At 42.9% G+C, this 18827-nt stretch overlaps 1 protein-coding gene across 3 annotated transcripts in view; it reads right to left on the bottom strand.

Annotated features, from left to right (window-relative positions):
- Positions 1 to 463: 463 nt before the first annotated feature.
- Positions 464 to 18827, bottom strand: part of nlgn1 (neuroligin 1) — a 398518-nt gene continuing 380154 nt past the window's right edge. For all 3 annotated transcript variants that reach the window (XM_074636898.1, XM_074636899.1, XM_074636900.1), the window contains 6 exons: positions 15973 to 16239; positions 15515 to 15876; positions 14180 to 14340; positions 10487 to 10643; positions 10002 to 10079; positions 464 to 7798 (listed from right to left, as the gene is read on the bottom strand). In XM_074636898.1, the coding sequence (XP_074492999.1) occupies positions 7202 to 7798; positions 10002 to 10079; positions 10487 to 10643; positions 14180 to 14340; positions 15515 to 15876; positions 15973 to 16239 (1622 nt within the window). In that variant the 3' untranslated portion in view covers positions 464 to 7201. The remainder of the gene's footprint in view (positions 7799 to 10001; positions 10080 to 10486; positions 10644 to 14179; positions 14341 to 15514; positions 15877 to 15972; positions 16240 to 18827) is intronic.

Raw genomic sequence — 18827 nt, 5'->3', positions numbered from 1 at the left:
TGAAGAATTGTAATGGTGCAGGGTTGAAAAAAGGAGTGATAGCACATAGAAAGCTGCCATGCTGTAATGCATTTTCCAACACTAGGGGATATAAAAAGATCCCTATGAGATATGGTCCCTCCAAATGGCACGATGGACATATTTTAGCCCTAGTCTGCTAAGTCGTAGCCCTTTACTCGAAAGCAATAATAAAGGTACCCCGTGGAGTTTTTGACCACAAGTGGTGCTGTTGAGCAGTGTTTTGATGAGAAAGCCTCAGTATTGTTGGTGTATTGCGCTCTACCAGTACGTGCATACAAACACACATGCACGTCAAGAGCATGGGGGGGTGACAAATGCAGGGGCCAGCGATGCTTATTGTGAGTTAAAGGTCCCATATCGTGCTCATTTTCAGGTTCATACTTGTATTTTTTGTTTCTACTAGAACATGTTTACATGCTGTAATGTTAATGTTAATGTTGTGTCTTCTACCGTCGGCCTGAATATGCCTGTATTTATTTACCCTCTGTCTGAAACGCTCCGTTTTAGCGCATTTCGATGAACAGAATTGTGTTGCTAGGCAACAGCTTGGGTCCATGTGTACTTCCTGTCAGCTGATGTCATTCACATACACTGCAACCAGTAATAAACTGGAACACATTTAGAATGTTTACGTTTAAATCTGTGTAAAGGGTCTAAATATTGTATATTTGTGACATCACAAATGGACAGAAATCCTGACAGCTTGTTTCAAATGCAGAGTTTCTGAATAGGGGCTGTGTGTATTTCCCTGTAGATTGAGTGTTTCGATACTTTCACAGTATTTATATTGGACTTAAGCCTGCTTTATAATTGAAAAACATGAAAATCTCACTTTTTTTTATAATATGGGACCTTTAAGGAAGGTAATGCACAATACGAACTAGCAAAGTAGCAACGACAGAGGAGAAGGAAACCTCAGGTTTCCAAACAATCACAAAAAAAGCTCTGCAAATCTTTTATATTTATGTTTGTTTGGCCATAGCAAAGTAACTGGGTATTTTGTAGGGAACATTGAATAAACCAAATAATGAAAACATCACAGGGCACCTTCAATGTTCAACTGATATCCAAATGAAAGTATGTGTCAACAACAGCTGACAGTAACAGCTGACCAGACACTAAGCTAGCTGACAGGTAAACATGTAGCCTATAACTTGTTAATACAAACTAGTGAGTGTTAAAGGTCCAGTTTGTAGCATTTCGGGGGATCTATTAGCAGAAATAGAAATATAACATTCATAACTATATTTTCATTAGTGTATAATCACCTGAAACTAAGAATTGTTGTGTTTTCGTTAGCTTAGAATGAGCCTTCATATCTACATAGGGAGTGGGTCGTCTTCATGGAGTCCTCCACGTTGCACTAAAGTAGTGTTATTTTGGTAAGGATGGCCTCTGAGCAAGGCGAACGGCATTACCACGGTTTCGCACTCGGCGGCTCACATTACCACAGTGTAGTGAAGGGAGGAGTGAGCCGAGGGGTATTCGGTTGGTTGTAAAATCTGTAACCACACCGCTAGGAGCCTCTAAATCCTACACACTGTCCCTGTAAAAGGTAAAAAAAAAGTTAGTCCCCAGGCCAAAATCAGGCCATTAACCTGGCCTGCTAACTTCTGTTGTTCTGGCTGAGTCATTATTATTAGATCAAATTAAATAAGCTTGTTATGAAAAGCAGATGTCCCACAATATGGCTGCAAGAAAGAAAAAAATAATGATGAACTAGAAACGTCAACATTGCTATGTCAGATGCCTCGGTTGATTATTTTTAGGTCTGCTGAGAGGTTCACATGTACATATTTACTGTATGTAGTACATGTATTTATATGAGTCTGTTAAGTAGGGCACTGTGCTATGGCTCCGGTAGCATGTTATGTAATTAATCATCTAGCATGCTATATCTATCACTTTTATTTCCACTAGTAATGGTGGCTGTTGCTTCAATCAGTCATGCTAAGGTCTACTGTAGCTGACTTTCAATTTGTGCAGCTAGCTCAAGATTTAATCAATCTCCCCAACACACTCTCTCTCCTTTTTTTTCTGGTCCGCTTGTAAGTACGTTAATGGCAGTTTTTTGGTGCTACAGTAGGTTATGCCATGATTAGCTCTCTCAATCTGTAAAGCCAGCACTCTTCTCTTCAGGGGTGTGAAGGTCATCCGATGCTCTTACTTTGAAAAGTTGCAGTTAGTTTCAATTTGCTTTGGTAGCCTAACCGTGCTTCTCCTCTGTCAGTTGTTCGCCATGATAAAGCTATTTAATGCAGCTCATCCACTTATATAATAACCCCTTGATTAAATGAGTCATTGCGGCACGTCATCTCCAACAACTTTTTAAGTTAGTCCGTCTAGTTTCACATCCTCAAGCAATCCAGCAGGACTGTTTGTTCTGTATGAGAAAAAAAAGAGGACTGTTTGTATTTGCATGTAATCACCACACATGCTAAATCTTGTTAGCACCATACATTAAGTCCATAACAGCTTCTAGCAATTTCCATTTTTAATCCCAAATATGTCAGGTGCTGACCGGCACTTCTCCTCACTTTCCTCACGCTACGGTTGGCTCGCATTTAGTACCTATCAAGTTCAGACAACTGAACGCATGGCGAGTTATTAATTAGCATTCATCCTCAGCTGTCGGCTGCTTAGCATGGTCCTGCAATTTCTCGACTATTTATCCATCAGGGCAATTAAATGTTTAATTCAATGGGCGGCCCCTTGCTTTGCCCCGTGTCATTTCTCTGGAGAGCGGTGCTTGAATTTGTCCGTGTGCTCACTAACGTACCATCCTAAATCCCTGTGATATTTTCATGGATAGAGGTACCGCTTACCAGCAGCAGCATGTTACTGATTTAGTAATGTAGAGCCAATTATATTTAAGGTATTTATATAGGTATGTTGTGACCCAGAATGGTTTTAGTCAAATGGATTTAACATGAATCGAAGCAAAATGCCACCCCAACATGTGATGGTAAGTCTTATGCTTGGATCAGACTACACAATGTTTTTTTGTCTTTTTTTCAGATGGCCACTGTGTCAGATTAGGTGATCCACCCATTTCAAATGTTATCAGTGGATTTAATGAGCATTATCAGTGGTTATCACGACCATTCTAATGCTTCACACGGGACAAAGTACACCTACCATGTTGTGAAAGTGATACTTAACATTAGGCCATAAAACGACTTTGTTAGGTTTAGGAAAACATCGTGGTTTGGTTTGAAATAAGTTATGTTTGTTACGTAAAATAACTTGCTGCGTAATTTCCGTATGACGCGAACAGCGGTCTCCTATGTGAGACCTGTGTTTTGTTTGAGCCATCCATCACCCCCAACCTCCGCATCACCCCCCCCGACCGCCACCCTATGCACACTTTGTTGATCTTTATGCAGCAGAACCTGTCTTCCTTCTTCGCTCCCGTCATAATTACTACGGCCACTAGAGGTTGGTGATCAACCATGTGAATAGATGATACCGGCCTTCTGAACCTACTAGTAGGTGTAGCAGGCCCCTTCTAACCCATATCTATGAGGCTGATAACCACAGATAATGTCCATTCAATCTTCGAGTTCTTGTTGTGACTTGATTGAGAAATACGGTAGGCTACACGTTGAACCCCCGACCAATCATCAATTGCGGTCTTTCACGATTTGCATGACATACCTACGCAGATGTTTTTATATATTTGAACACAGTTTTATGAATGAAATTGAACCTGGATCCATTGATAGTGACTCTCCTTTTCCTTCCTAATTAGTAGAGAGACGGTGAGTTTTTGGGTGCACCGCATACATACTGTATGTGTTCAAAGGGCGATGTCTCACAAACAGGTGCCATTCATTTGGTGTAATGCTTCCGAGGTTGAAAGTCAAATGGTTAAAGGTTCACTGAAATGAAATAAAATATAATTCCTCTTTTGTTTTGCCGTGTTTAAAGCAGTGGAAGATTAGTCCTCTGGAAAGAAATTTACATGCCAGTATTTTTGTGTCTGGGTTTGGTCAATAGTGGACTCATATTGTGTAGTCTGATCCTAGCACAGCTGACAGTTAGACAATCTTGCATATTTTTAAAATGACAAGAATATGTATTGAACTTCAACATCAGCATTTTCATTCTCTTCCAAGGTTCCCCTAAACATCTTGTGAGATGTATTTCAGCTATTGGCTTGGGTTACAAAAAACAAGGTCATGTTGCTTTTTATATGGGTCTAATAAATCTTGAGGCCAAGTGCAGGCAATCAGGGCGTTAGTCTATATACAATATCTTGAGTGGATACCAAAACACTTGGAAAGCCCAAGCCTAATCACTTAGCACATGGTCCGTGCGTGAGGGCGTTCGCACACATGTTTTCATTTGCATATGTTTGTAGGTGTGTGGGCAGCCGGAGCGTTAGAGCTGGAAAGCTAGTGGCCTGTCGATACGATGCCAACAGACCAACAGTATCTGGATTGTCCCTAGATTCTGAAATTCACACTTTTGTTTTTGGCTTGTTTTTTTACAGAGAAGGGTATTAAAAAAAAGTCCCTGGCTCATGAGGATGACGTGTGATAAATAGCCTTGGAAACCTTCCTTTTGTCGAAACCCCAGATCAAGCCTCGGTGGTTCATTTCATCCAGACAAACAATCTGGAGTAAACAGATGTAATTAGTTTATTCAATTTATCCCAAAAAGCAACACTCCCTATGACAGACTAGACTTCATCCCCAACATATCCAGCTTGTCTGCTGCTGCTGCAGTGTCATACGGGGTAACAGTAGTCTGCGCTCATTATTTTGAATGACTGCACAGTGCCTGTGAGCGAGCCAAAAGGGGCAGGATGTATTCTCACAACAGAGGCCTCCAAACATCTACGCTTTAGTGAAAGGAAAACAGGGAGACAAGCGTTTCAGCTTACCAAGTAGCATCTCTGAGCATTCGGCATTCAGACTTTATACATCTGAGCAACAATGGGCTCGCCATCTAGGGTATTCCCTCCGTTTTGAAGAGAACCACTTTGCTGCGATGACTCTTAAGCGACTGAATCCGACTGCAGTCTTCGCTGTATGACACATCCCCTACTACGGTGGCAAACATCGTTAGCCGCCGAGGCCTCACTGACCTAAAGATGTTAGCGATGGCAGACAGTCTTGCAGTGAGACGGTAAACTGAAGGCGGTGTGGATGGCAGGGGAGGGGGGAAACCGTTTTGCTAAACAGCCCAACCTGTCAGCTCAGTATAAAAGATGAGACAGTAGAGAACCTCTAAGTAGAAAAAAGTGTGGGGGCCAAAAGAAGAAAAGTAGTAGCTCTTTAAAGTGAGGTAAAGAGGGTTGACTGTGGCTCTCTGCGGAAGGCCTTTCTTCTTTCTTGCCGTAACACAATGTGCCTCTAAAAATGATCACCTGCTGTGCATTTCCAGAGAGTTCCACCCAATGGGATCCGTCTGTGCTTGGCCTTTTGACTTGTAGAAGTCACGTATAGGCATCCATGTTTAAACAGCTCTACAGAACCTGGCTGGATAAAGGAAAAGAAAAAGCTACATAGCACAGAGATTCACTCTATTACTATATTTTACCCCTTTTTTTTGTCATACCATTGGGCATCCCCCTGTGTCACTCAATCAACACACCTTCCAGTTAAAGAAAAAAAGAAAAGTGGGCTATGGAATAAACAGTGCAGGTAATTACTTCTATACGGTAAAGTGGTCCAATAGGTAGAATAGCAAAGAACATTGATCTCAACTGAAGGTACAATGAGTTTGATTGATACAGTGTAATGTGATTTTTAACCACTATCAAAAAGTAGTACCAACACACAGAGTACAAAACTAGTCCTTATATGCCCAGCTCCACTCAAGCTATATAATGTTATGCAAGAAAGTTTTACCGTATCCCACCAGCCCCCCCACCCCCAAAGCCCCCTTTCTGTCCCCCCAAAACTCAAGCCCACAAAACATCCACAACCTGGAACTGTATTTTCCCGTGGTGGTCCTGCGAGGGGTGTGTGTGTGTTTTCCTGTAATCCAATCAGGAAAATCCATCTGAAAATTGCTCCCATGCAAGGGAGAGGGTGAAAATTATTCTTAATAATGACATAATCAGCAGAGCAGCCATCAAGCAGATAAATTGTCATGCGCATCGTGCTAAAATATCCAATTATCCTTTTGTCCCTCAGCTCTCTTTGTCGAAGTTGGAACCGCCAGAAAAGCCAGAAGGTGGATCCCCGATTCCCAACTGGTTCAGTCCTGCTGGCAGGTTTGCAGTATAGACGCCCCACCCGCCCCCCAATCCCACCCTCCCCCCACACCCTAAGAGAAGAGGGCTTAAACAGCCTGGTGCTTAGTGTACAGATCTAGATATGTAAATAGGTTCTATACAATAAAATTGTTCCCAATCCTCAAAAATAAATGGATGAAAAGTATCTGTGACATTTTTTTTTTTCTCCTCAAAATGGTTCCATTGTGCATACAGGGGTTTCTTTTTTTTCCCTCGAAGTTCCCAGTCCTTCCTTTTTGTTTCTATCCAACAATTGTTTTTTGCTTTATCTTACATAGCCTCCATTTATGAAGTTAACACATGCCTAAATTGGTTTGCACCGCACCTACTCTGTGCCCCCACAAAACAGAGTAATCTGCTGTGCGATGCCAAAAGGAAAACAATATGTTTTCTTTCTTTTACAAAGTGCTCCCCTCTTCTTACCTCCGAGGCGTGTCTGATGCTCTGTTCTGCTTCCAGATAATACTGTCAGGCAGTCATTTGTCAAAAGCCTCGAAGGCCATATCTGTCGCTAGAAAGAAAAAGTAGTTTACTGTAACTTGTTTTGCTGCAATATCAGAACAAAAATAATAATAATAAAAAAAAAAACATCCTCCTCTTTGTTTTAGCTTGTGAGGTTGTTTTTTTCTTCAACTCCTTATTTATACTTTTTTATTCTTGTCTTTTATTTTTCTACAAAAACATAATTATTCCTTTTTTTTTTTTCTTCCTCTGGTCCAAACCCCCAGAAATCCCCTTGACTATATTCCCTCAGGTATTAACAGGGTGTTGTACAATCCCAGTGTAATTCCATGGGCAACTCCAGGCTGGCGATACAGCTCCTGACATATCTGCGGTTGTCAGCATGTCGGCCTTAAGTCTCTGCTGCAGCAGTGGCGTTAGCTTTTTGTTTCAGCCAACAGAGTCCCTGCCTGCGTGGGTGCATCCACAGGGCTATACCCGGGTGGTGGAGTGTGAGTGCGGGTGCGGATGAGGCAGGGTGTTGTTCTGCCCGCTGCTGGGGAAGGTGTTGAAAGAGTGGAGCGACGTCAGCCCCCCCATGGTGCTGGGGATCATGGTTATGGTGTTTGGCGTCATGAGCGGGATGTCGTCCGGCGAGCGCCTCATGGCCAGAGTATAGTCCGGCGGACAGGCAGTCCTCAGCACCACGTCGTGCGGGTGCAGGGAGTCGCCCACGCCCCTGCAGTCCAGGTCCGAGTGCTGCTTCATCTGCAGGGACATGATCTCCTCCTCCTGAGTGTGAGCCAGGTCGTTGGCGGCGCTCCGCTGGGGGCTGCAGCGCCTGTGGACGTCGTGCCGGCGCTTGTCCTTCTTGTAGTAAAGGGCGGCGAAGGCCAGGATGTTGAGGAAGAGCAGGGAGGCTCCTACGGCGATGGTCACCGACAGCTCGGTGGAGTAGTCGCGCTGGTCCACCAGGTGGGGCTGGATGTGGCTGTCCTGGGTCTCGGTGGGGAACGGGGTCGGGTTGGGGCGCTTGGTCACCAGAACCTTGGTCTTCGGGGTGCGGTTGGTAGCTTCCGGCGGAGGGATCTGAAGACAGGAAGAACAACGGTCAGTATATAAGTGATTTGAGGAGTTCAAACTATGTTCCATGATAATAGCGTCTCAGAAAGTTCAATCTTCTTCACGCTAACACAATCTTAGCTGAGCATGAAGATTGGAAGTACCACACACATGAGAGTGGTATTGATCTCCTTATCTAACTCTCAGCAAAGAAGTGTATTTCCCCAAAATGTTGAACTATTCCTTTACTTCTTTTATCCTGAGCGGCAGCATCACCGCCTGGTACGGCATGTTGCACTGCCCTCAACCGCAAGGCTCTATCGAGGGTGGTGCCATCCATGGAGGACCTCTACACCCAGATGTGTAGGACGAATGCCAACTAGGATTATCACAGACCCCAACCACCCCAGCAACAAACTGTTCTGCTTGCTGCCGTCTCGCTACCGTTTGGCTGCCGACGGTATACCGCAGCATCCGATCCCACAAAACCAGGCTCAGGGACAGCTTCATCCTGCAGGCCAGAAGACTGCTGAACTCTTTGAGCTCCTGAGCTCATCACTTCACTGTTTACACCTGACAAGTGTTATATAAATTATTAGTATTATTACTATGCTAGTTGCCAAGGTTACTTATCTCTACTTTCTTATGTAAAACAAGAATCTAAGCAGTAAAACAATGGCTTATAAGATCATGCAGCCTCAGGGTGGGAATAAACCTTGTGTGTGTGTAATGTGTCACTAGAGGCCTCTCTGTAATCTGTTGCCCTTACAGCGGTCCGTTTCCCACACCGCGATCTAGAGCAGCACGTCGGGCCGATGAACTACCTGAGTCGTTCCCTTTACAGCTATAGTTTTGGAGTACACCCAAGAAACTTAAAAAAGGAATTTTAAGATGCAATATTCAGTTTGTTTCTATATTCAGTTTGTTGACCCAACTCTTGTCCGTTCTTGCCCTCAAGTGCCTCTTGTGTGCTCCTACTTCTGTGATACGATAGACATGATACAGTGCTAGTACAAGAACTAGAAGAACAAATACTTCTGACGGCGAGCCCCAGGCAGCGCCGACCCTCGCTCAGCTGTCCAGGCTGGACCCACAGCGGAGCTACGGAGACGTGCGGCGGCCCGAGGTGCTGCTCGGTGTGGGAAACGGACTGCTGTACGGGCAGCAGTTTACAGACAGGCCTCTAGTGACACATTACACACACAAGGTTTATTCCCACCCTGAGGCTGCATGATTGTTTTTAAGAAATCTTATAAGCCTTGTTTTACTGCTCAGATTTTCGTTTTACATAGGAAAGTAGAGATAAGTAACCTTGGCAACTAGTGTAGTAATAATACAGGACTACGGTGCCGTTCAGCGGGGAGACAGACCATATATATACAGTATGTATATATATATATATATATATATATATATATATATATATATATATATACACATTGTTAATGAGCATTGTTGAAGGCTACCTGAGACTCAGGATTTTCATTGCCACCGAGTGTTTGCTGTAATTGTGCATATGATGAATATAGAAACTTGAAGCTTAAGCATGAGCACAAAAATTATTGCTGTGGCAAGGACAATACAACAAATCTAACATGTCTAGGCATACAAATCATGTTTAATCAAATCAAATTTCAAAAGATCCATCCATCCATTGGCTATACCCGCTTATCCTTGAGGTTCATTTGGGAGCTGGAGCCAATCCCAGCGGATATTGGGTGGGAGGTGAGGTATACATCCAGGACAGGTTGCTAACCCACACAGCCATGGAGAGATCATGTAAACTCCACACAGAAAGGCCTCAGCCAACACAAAATAAAGCAATAGATTGAATAGCCAAACTTAAAACTATGTTTTTATTCATTGATAACACCATTATAAAGTATGGAATCCTTGAGACAACTGATAGTAAAGCTGATTTTTGGCTTATGGTGTGAACATAATGTGAATTTCCTAATTTGTTGAAGTATGTGTTCTTCTAGTTCTTGTACTAGCACTGTATCATGTCTATCATATCATCACAGAAGTAGGAGCTCACAAGAGGCACTTGAGGGCAGGAACGGACAAGAGTTGGGTCAACACACTGAATATAGAAACCAACTGAATATTGCATCTTAAAACTCCTTTTTTAAGTTGCTTGGGTCTACTCTAAAACTTTAGCTGTAAAGGGAACGACTCAGGTAGTTCATTTTTTAGAAGCAGGAAGAGATATAGATGTTTTAGGACCAACCTTGGTCGTGGTGGGGATGAGCTGGGTGACCTCGTTGAGGCTGTGCAGATGAGGAACCAGCTCCAACCACAAGTTGACCTGAGGAGAGGAAAGAAAATATAAAGAAATTGACTGTTCGTTTCACTTGTGAAAGTTAAATTGCGTAACGTACGTAACATAACTTAACTCCTGTATGTAAATAACAAATATACCTATTTTAACCCAAACCATGATCTTTTCCTAAACCTAACCAAGTGGTTTCATTTCAATTCTCAACTTTAACCACATGTTTAAAAACTGTGACCGTTTCACTTTCACAATGTGCCGGTAGGTGCCCCATCTGAAGCATTAGAATGGTAGCAATAACTACTGATAACAGCCATTTAATGGGCTTATAACATTCAAAATGGGTGTCCGAAGCTGTCATCAGTATTCAGTACTTAAGAATGTTGAACGGAGAGATCAACATCAAAACAGAAAGCGCATTTAATAACATCTAACTGTACCTTGTTGGCACGGTAGTGCTCTTTGACCCGGGGCTTCAGGCCAATGTGTAAGTAAAGCTGGTCTTTCTGGTTGTAGCGTGTCCATGCCACTTCTTCAAAGCGATTGGGCTTGGTGTGGATGAACTTGGTGTCCTGGGGGACAGGCTGGTTTGGATCCCTAACAAAAAAGAGTAAAGGAGGAAAGAGTTTCTGTTGAAATAATTCACAGAGAGGTGAGATCTGCTGATGGTTTTATGGCAGAACAATACACAAGTACAATTAAATCAATACTGTATTGGACATGTTGCCTCCCATGAAAGATGTAGTCGTCTCTTCACCAATCAGTCATCGTTCTATATTGTATAGTCTTCGACCTCTAAGAGCCGTCGCTATTGGGTTTTATTGGGCATGCTCGCTGGGATAAACCCAATAGCGACAGCTCTTAGAGGTGCTCCGCCTTTACTCATAGAATCTGGAGTTACAATATGTAACTAACGTTATGTCACCTTGTAGTTGTTTACTTGAGGGCACAGGAAGAACTAAAGTTAAACTAAAGGTGGGGTGGACATTTTGGGACATTCTGTTTGTAAAATTTTGTTTAATTTTGACCGAAGTGTAGCATCTCCCTCCGGCTAATCAGTGTAATTATGAAAATACTAGAATGCAGTGCTGAGATGCCGCCCCCCCAGGTTTCATATTAATCAACAGTTTCTAAGATATCACACCTGATAAAATCAAAAAAAGGTCAAAAGAGGTATTATTGCTCTCGGATGATTATTTTCTAAAGATTCTGAGAATGAAAAAGGTCTTTATATAATTAATAACCTCAGAAGTCTCTCCAATTTGAAGTTTTATTCAAATGTTAAAAAAATAGTACAGTTTTTAAATGATGGGTGTCTCGTTGAAAGTGTACCTATTAATATATATAATACTCATAAAAAGAAGCTTCCGATGAAAGAATGTTTTGGGTAAAGATGCTGTAATTTCCATAAAACATATGCTTCGGTGGTTGCTATAAACTAAACTAAGGAACGGCTACTATATTAATCTTGTATACCATCTATCTTTGGTAAACATTAGAATGAAGCCATAATAATACAAGGATGAACTACTACTACTGTAAATGCAGGTCTGCTACCCCATACCCCCCCTTATATTCAGTATACCGAGGAGCTCGCACAGCACAGTCCATATGGGATCCTGTGCTAAATAGACCCCCTTCATCTAATCTGAGCAGAACAGAGCCAGTCATGAGCTACGGAGGCCCATTCAGACCCACTGAGAGCCCCATTGTCTGAGAGCGGCATATGGAGCCAGCCAGACCTCATCAGGAACACGCTTAACCATTCAAATTGGCGGCATAAATCTCCCAGGTACCCGGCATTCCACGTCAATTTGGGGTTATATATGTAGATCATTAGGCCTTTCTCTTCCCCTCAGGGCTACTGGGCAGTGCACAGAAAAAGCCAATGTCCCCCCATTACGCTCTCGAAAAAACAATTACCGCCATGACTATATGCTCTAAGGCAACGTGAGACAGAAGGGGGGGGGGGGAGGATTTTTAATTTTGTCCCATCGAGAATGTCACTCCTCAGGCTGAGACCATTAATTAAGAATGTATTTGAAGATATGTAGAGGGTACAGTATCTGCATAGAATACAAATGACACTGTACAGTCCATAAAACACAATGGCACAATTCACCACTCCCGTAGGTTAATATTGAGGAAACACAATTACAATGAAATTATCAATTAGTTCATGGTCTTGTAATGGCAATTGGATGTTGTCAAGAGCTGTGAGAGCAATTGCAGAACCAATGGCAACAAAAATGTTTCAATAACCCGGTGGCTGATCTTTATACAATTATCTTGTGTATAGGAACATGTGCTTGTAAATCAGCAATCAAATACCCTGATTACAGTAACCAGGTTTCTATAATCCCCTTCCCCAATTACAGTAACCAGGTTTCTATAATCCCCTACCCCGATTACAGTAACCAGTTTTCTCTAATCCACTACCCCGATTACAGTAACCAGGTTTCTCTAATCCCCTACCCAGATTACAGTAACCAGGTTTCTCTGATCCCCTACCCAGATTACAGTAACCAGGTTTCTCTAATCCCCTACCCGGATTACAATAACCAGGTTTCTATAATCCCCTACCCCGATTACAGTAACCAGGTTTCTCTAATACCCTACCCCGATTACAGTAACCAGGTTTCTCTAATACGCTACCCCGATTACAGTAACCAGGTTTCTCTAATCCACTACCCCGATTACAGTAACCAGGTTTCTCCAATCCACTACCCCGATTAGAATAACCAGGTTTCTCTAATCCAATACCCCGATTACAGTAACCAGGTTTCTCCAATCCACTACCCCGAGTACAGTAACCAGGTTTCTCCAATCCACTACCCCGATTACAGTAACCAGGTTTCTCCAATCCACTACCCCGATTACAGTAACCAGGTTTCTCCAATCCACTACCCCGATTACAGTAACCAGGTTGATCCAATCCACTACCCCGAGTACAGTAACCAGGTTTCTCCAATCCACTACCCCGAGTACAGTAACCAGGTTTCTCCAATCCACTACCCCGATTACAGTAACCAGGTTTCTCCAATCCACTACCCCGATTACAGTGACCAGGTTTCTCTAATCCACTACCCCGATTACAGTAACCAGGTTTCTCTAATCCACTACCCCGAGTACAGTAACCAGGTTTCTCCAATCCACTACCCCGATTACAGTAACCAGGTTTCTCTAATCCCCTACCCCGATTACAATAACCAGGTTTCTATAATCCCCTACCCCGATTACAGTAACCAGGTTTCTCTAATACCCTACCCCGATTACAGTAACCAGGTTTCTCTAATCCACTACCCCGATTACAGTAACCAGGTTTCTCTAATCCACTACCCCGATTACAGTAACCAGGTTTCTCTAATCCCCTACCCCGATTACAATAACCAGGTTTCTATAATCCCCTACCCCGATTACAGTAACCAGGTTTCTCTAATACCCTACCCCGATTACAGTAACCAGGTTTCTCTAATCCACTACCCCGATTACAGTAACCATGTTTCTCTAATCCACTACCCCGATTACAGTAACCAGGTTTCTCTAATCCCCTACCCCGATTACAATAACCAGGTTTCTATAATCCCCTACCCCGATTACAGTAACCAGGTTTCTCTAATACCCTACCCCGATTACAGTAACCAGGTTTCTCTAATCCACTACCCTGATTACAGTAACCAGGTTTCTCTAATCCACTACCCCGATTACAGTAACCAGGTTTCTCTAATCCACTACCCCGATTACAGTAACCAGGTTTCTCTAATCCCCTACCCCGATTACAATAACCAGGTTTCTCTAATCTCCTACCCCGATTACAATAACCAGGTTTCTCTAATCACAAAGCTCAGATGTAACTATAACAGACATCATACCTGACATGAATGGGTATAGTAATTATTTACAGCATGATAAAAGTACTCAATTATCATACCTACTAGCTAGAGCATTGGCATATATTAAGTTTGAGTTCCATCTACTACATTTGGTGCGCTTAATGTGTAAACCTGGATTTCCTAACTCAGTTTAACAGGCTTTGACAGAGTTATGATGTCACCGTCCCAGTCCATGGGGATCACACATAGAAAGTCAGTTGTATTGGCCCTTTAGGAGCCACGGTTGTAGCATCATCATACCCTGTTTTGGCAAAGTTAGTCCAGTAGGTCATGACCACGGCACTGAGCATCACATCATTCTTGGAGAAGTTGCAGGGAAACAGCTCTGTCGGTCCAATCATCGGTAGCCCAAACACATACGGGATCTCATCTCCATGTGCTGCGTCTGCCCATGGTGGTACCTAATGAGCGGCAGATGAATCAAATCAGATCACTATTATTACATTTATGTGACAGATACAGGATACTGAAAGGCAATATTTGTTGCTGCTGACACACAGTGAATATTGTGACCATAGACAGAGACAGAGACAGAGACAGACCAGAGAAGCTGGGAAAATACAATACATTTTGAGAGGGAAAGCAGAAAATTAGATACGTTTTAATATTATTTTGCCTACCATATCTGGTCCATTATTCATTGTATAACAGAGAGACAAGATGGCAAATAAAGGAATGGGGCAGACAGAAGAGGGTGGCGTTGAGCTGAAGGTCAAACTAAAATGTTGAAATACATGTTACGCACTATAGCCTATTGAATGAAGAACGTGCCAAAAGAAATGTGGGGATTTAATCACCACTCCTCGCTTTCTTTTAGACAGACCTTGTTCTGTCTATTAGTACTGTAAGGGGATCAACCTTCATGTCACAAAGCCATTACGTTTTGTACGCTAAAACAATCAGAAGCAGATTTTTCTAACCAAATCTGACACAAAAAAGCCAATTCTAGCTGCCTGCTTTTCAGTGATGCTCTCACTACTGTATACTACAGTAATTATAGACAATTTAAATGTGTACAATGATTCTCTTAGTACATTTAAAGCCTCAAGGTGTGTTCAAACTGAGGAAAATGCAAATGTCATGGCAATGGTGGCGCAATTGCATACAAAGTCAATAAAATGATTGGATGGATAAACATACAGGTTTTGCTCCAGACAGGATGAACTATATTTCCTGGGTAAGTTCTTAGATCAGTGTACTATCTGTGCATGTTGTTAACTAGACAGGGATACCATTTGTGCAGTCGTACCACGGCTGTTTGTGGCTGGTGAAACATGTTCAAATTTGCGTAAATTGAAGTCAAAAATTCTGAGATCTGGAAGAGAGAAATATGGAACCAGACTACTTGAAAGCACCTTCTGAGTTGAAATAGTGAGAGTAATCAATATACAAATGCTACAACTACCAGTAGTACATCAATCTTACTCTTTATAACATCTCTGTATGATCTTAGAATATGGCTATGTCTCTGTGAGCAGTAACTGAAAGCTTTACCCAACAAGCCAGCAGTATCTTTATATATAATTGACGATCCATAAGATAGATGTACCATTACCCAGACAGCCAGACACCCACCTGTTCCGTCTGACAGTGGTGGTAGAAGGCATAGAAGTATGTCGGTGACCCGAAGCTGGAGTGCAGGTCAGCCGTGGCGATAGCCGGTGCCACCCATTGGTGATCGGTGAAAAGGGCCAGCAGTGTTTTCCGGCGGGTCTCCGGGTTGTGCCTGTCAGCCCAGTCCGTGTACATGAACTTGATGGTCTCTCGGAGGATGTCTTTACCCTCTGGGTAGCCATACAGGTCATCCACAAAGCTGGACACGGCGTAATCAAAGTCGTTCGCCTGAACGCCGTTTTCGTTGTCCACGATAAGCTCCACGAACTTAAGGCCCTCGCCCTGGTTAACTCCCAGCATAATGTCATAGTTGAGGAACTCACCTTGAAAGAGATGGTGCAGAATGGTTTGTTAAACAGTATGAATATATAGGGTAAGAACATTGTTGGAAATGGCTGCTCTCTGAAGTGAATTGATACCTTGCTCCATGAGTATCTGAGGGTCATCAGGTATAACATCTCCATCAATAACAGGTCCAAAGGCGATGTGATAGCGGGCTGGCTGGATGTCTTGATCCACCAGCTCCTTGTAATGTTTCCTTTGAAGGCACCCCACGAGCTCCACGGTGTCCTCCAAGTTACAGCCCACCTTACGGGCCAGCATCCGGGCGTACTTGGCTGGCTGAAAACTGACGGCCCAGCTGGACAGAGCTGTGCCACTCTGGGCGATGGCCCTCTGGAACAGTCCTGGAGACAAAAAACAGCAGAGGAGGGAGGGAACAAAGCAACAAATTGTGATTCTTGAACTCTTTCTTATAACGTGAACGAACATATAATTTGATGTCCTTCGAATCTGCACACAGATGCACATGCTGACACGGCTGCAACTGAATAAAGAGAAACTGGGATGAGAATCAGGCAGGAGATCGAGATGAAGTAAAGTGAAGTTCAAAGACTCCAAATAACTCCCCTCCAAAGGCAAAGTGCCAAAAATATCAACGTGATGTCATGGAATGTGTATAAATAGCACGCCACTTTCAAGGGCATTCTGCGTGTCTTGCATTTTAAGCTTTTCGTGTGTCATTTAATAACGTGTTTTTACCGTGAAATGGTCGCAGTCTACTCTAATGGATGCAGTTAGGTTTAGGCAACAAAACCACTTAGGTTTAGGAAAAAAAAGCATGGTTTGACATCAAATAATTACGTAAACTACATACATAAACAACATAACATAAGGAAAACACGTCACAAATGTCACAAATGTATCTTCAAATACGTCAACAACACTTTTGGTTTTACATGGAACACAAACACCGGTCTCCTGGATGAAAGTCCAGCATTTGATTGACCCATGAACATCCCCTCACACCTGCCCACTATAAGTAGTCTTTCTCTCTTCTCATATTATTACGTCACATGCTCCTGTCGTCGCCACTTATTCTGCGTCACTATCTCTGAGTGTAACATATTCGTGTGGATGCGTTTACATTGCAATCAGTGCAGACTAAATGGCGTGAAATGACATACCGAAATCAAGAACTGTGATATGATAGCATGCAAAATGACTTAAGAAATTGGCGTGTTATTCATACACCATTTGGTGAGATAAGGCTGGAAATATGGATAAAATATATAAGGGGTTATCAAGCACACCTATCATCTGTTTCTGAAAAGTCTGCTTGGTTAAAAAGTATCTTGCCGTCAGACAACTCTTTCCTTCTCCTTTCTAACAGGGAACTGAACTGAAAGTGAAACTTATCTATGTTCTCTCTATAGCCAGCAGGCTCAGATGACAAAAACAGTGTAGATAAGTTTCACTTTCAGTTCAGTTCGCCGTGGGAAAATGTTCTAAATATAGTTTACACATCATTTTTTGAGGGTGAGCTTTTCTTTTAGGTGGCTAAAATACGTTTTTTCTGTCATCCCCGTCCACAGCACTGTGTTGTTTTGCTCCGGTGCCTGTGCTCCTGTCTGTTTCTTGATGCTGGGGGGACGCAGGCCGTTATCTACACCTACTATGGATAATTACCTCGTACAACCACACTTCAAAACACCCAAACTATCCCTTTAAGAGTCTTCTCATCAGAGCACCAAATCTTTATAAATCCACGACTGAATACAACTTTTTCTGTCTCATTTTTTTAATTCTTCACTGTGAACCAGCAAGCTTGGGACTGAGAGCAACTGACACGAAAAGGAGTATGAATGACACGATAATTCGCAAGGCATTAAGCATGTGATAAGAACGCTGCTCTTGTTTTTGGCTTGTCATTCACACACATTGTTTTTTTGTTTTTTTTTCATGCAGTTAGTTGAAAGTGAGGCCCTGTTCACACCTGGTATTAAAATGCGTCCTCAGTGATCGGATCACAAGTGGACAGCTTTAAGTACAGGTGTGAACACACTCAAGACGCATTGAGGATGCATTGAGATCGGATCTTTCAGACCACATTAAGAGGTGGTCTGGGCCACATATGACCACATTCACTTAGCAGTTTGTACGTGAATGTGTCCTGGCCACATTAAGGACCGCCTACTCATCTGATGTCCAGCTGGGATCCGCGGGATCACCGCGCCCCTCAGGTGAATAAACAGGCAGACACAGGCGCTTGTCAGCATGGAAACGGCCTCTATGCTCTACTGTATGTAGACTAAGCACGTGAAGTGCATTATTATCATACTGTCGGAGATGTTTTTGTTCCGCTGCTTTGCGCCGAGCTTACACCCGACCGCTCGCCTGCCCACCTGTTCTCTTTCCTCCCGGCTCTCTGGAGCGCTGTACCCGTCTGTTGTCTGGCAAAAGCAGCGCCGCTGGCACTGGTGGCGCGGAGGTCCCCGGGACCGCCGGTACAATAACCCTTTTATTTTTATGTTAATAAAATGTACCAGAATTAACGAATATGTAGGATATTACTACTGACATTCATGTAATATTACGTCACAGCAGCTGCTGTATTAGCCGTGTGTTTACTATGTGTTTATTTGCATATGGGGCGGGGAAGTGAGACTGGATCACAAGTGGCCACTGAGGGCGCATGTGGAGACGCATTCTAATGCCAGGTGTGAACAGACGTACTTAAAACTGTCCACTTGTGATCCGATCACTGAGGACGCATGTTGATACCAGGTGTGAACAGGGCAATACAGAATAACACCAGCCTTATTCGTTAAATGACCTGAAGTCCCCTGGAGCTTAAAGTTCTTCCAATGTGTTCTGTCACACAAAAAGCTAAATCTCTTTCATTCCTTTACCGAATGTGGATTTTTTTTGCCTGGATTTTTTCTTTTCAAATGTAAAATTTGACATGTGTGTCTATCTGCCTTCAAAACAAGAT

The sequence above is a fragment of the Sebastes fasciatus genome, chromosome 5, assembly GCF_043250625.1.
Source record: "Sebastes fasciatus isolate fSebFas1 chromosome 5, fSebFas1.pri, whole genome shotgun sequence".
NCBI lineage: Eukaryota > Metazoa > Chordata > Actinopteri > Perciformes > Sebastidae > Sebastes > Sebastes fasciatus.
The sequence above is the reverse complement of the archived record's forward strand: the minus strand, read 5'-3'. Positions and strand labels throughout refer to the sequence as shown.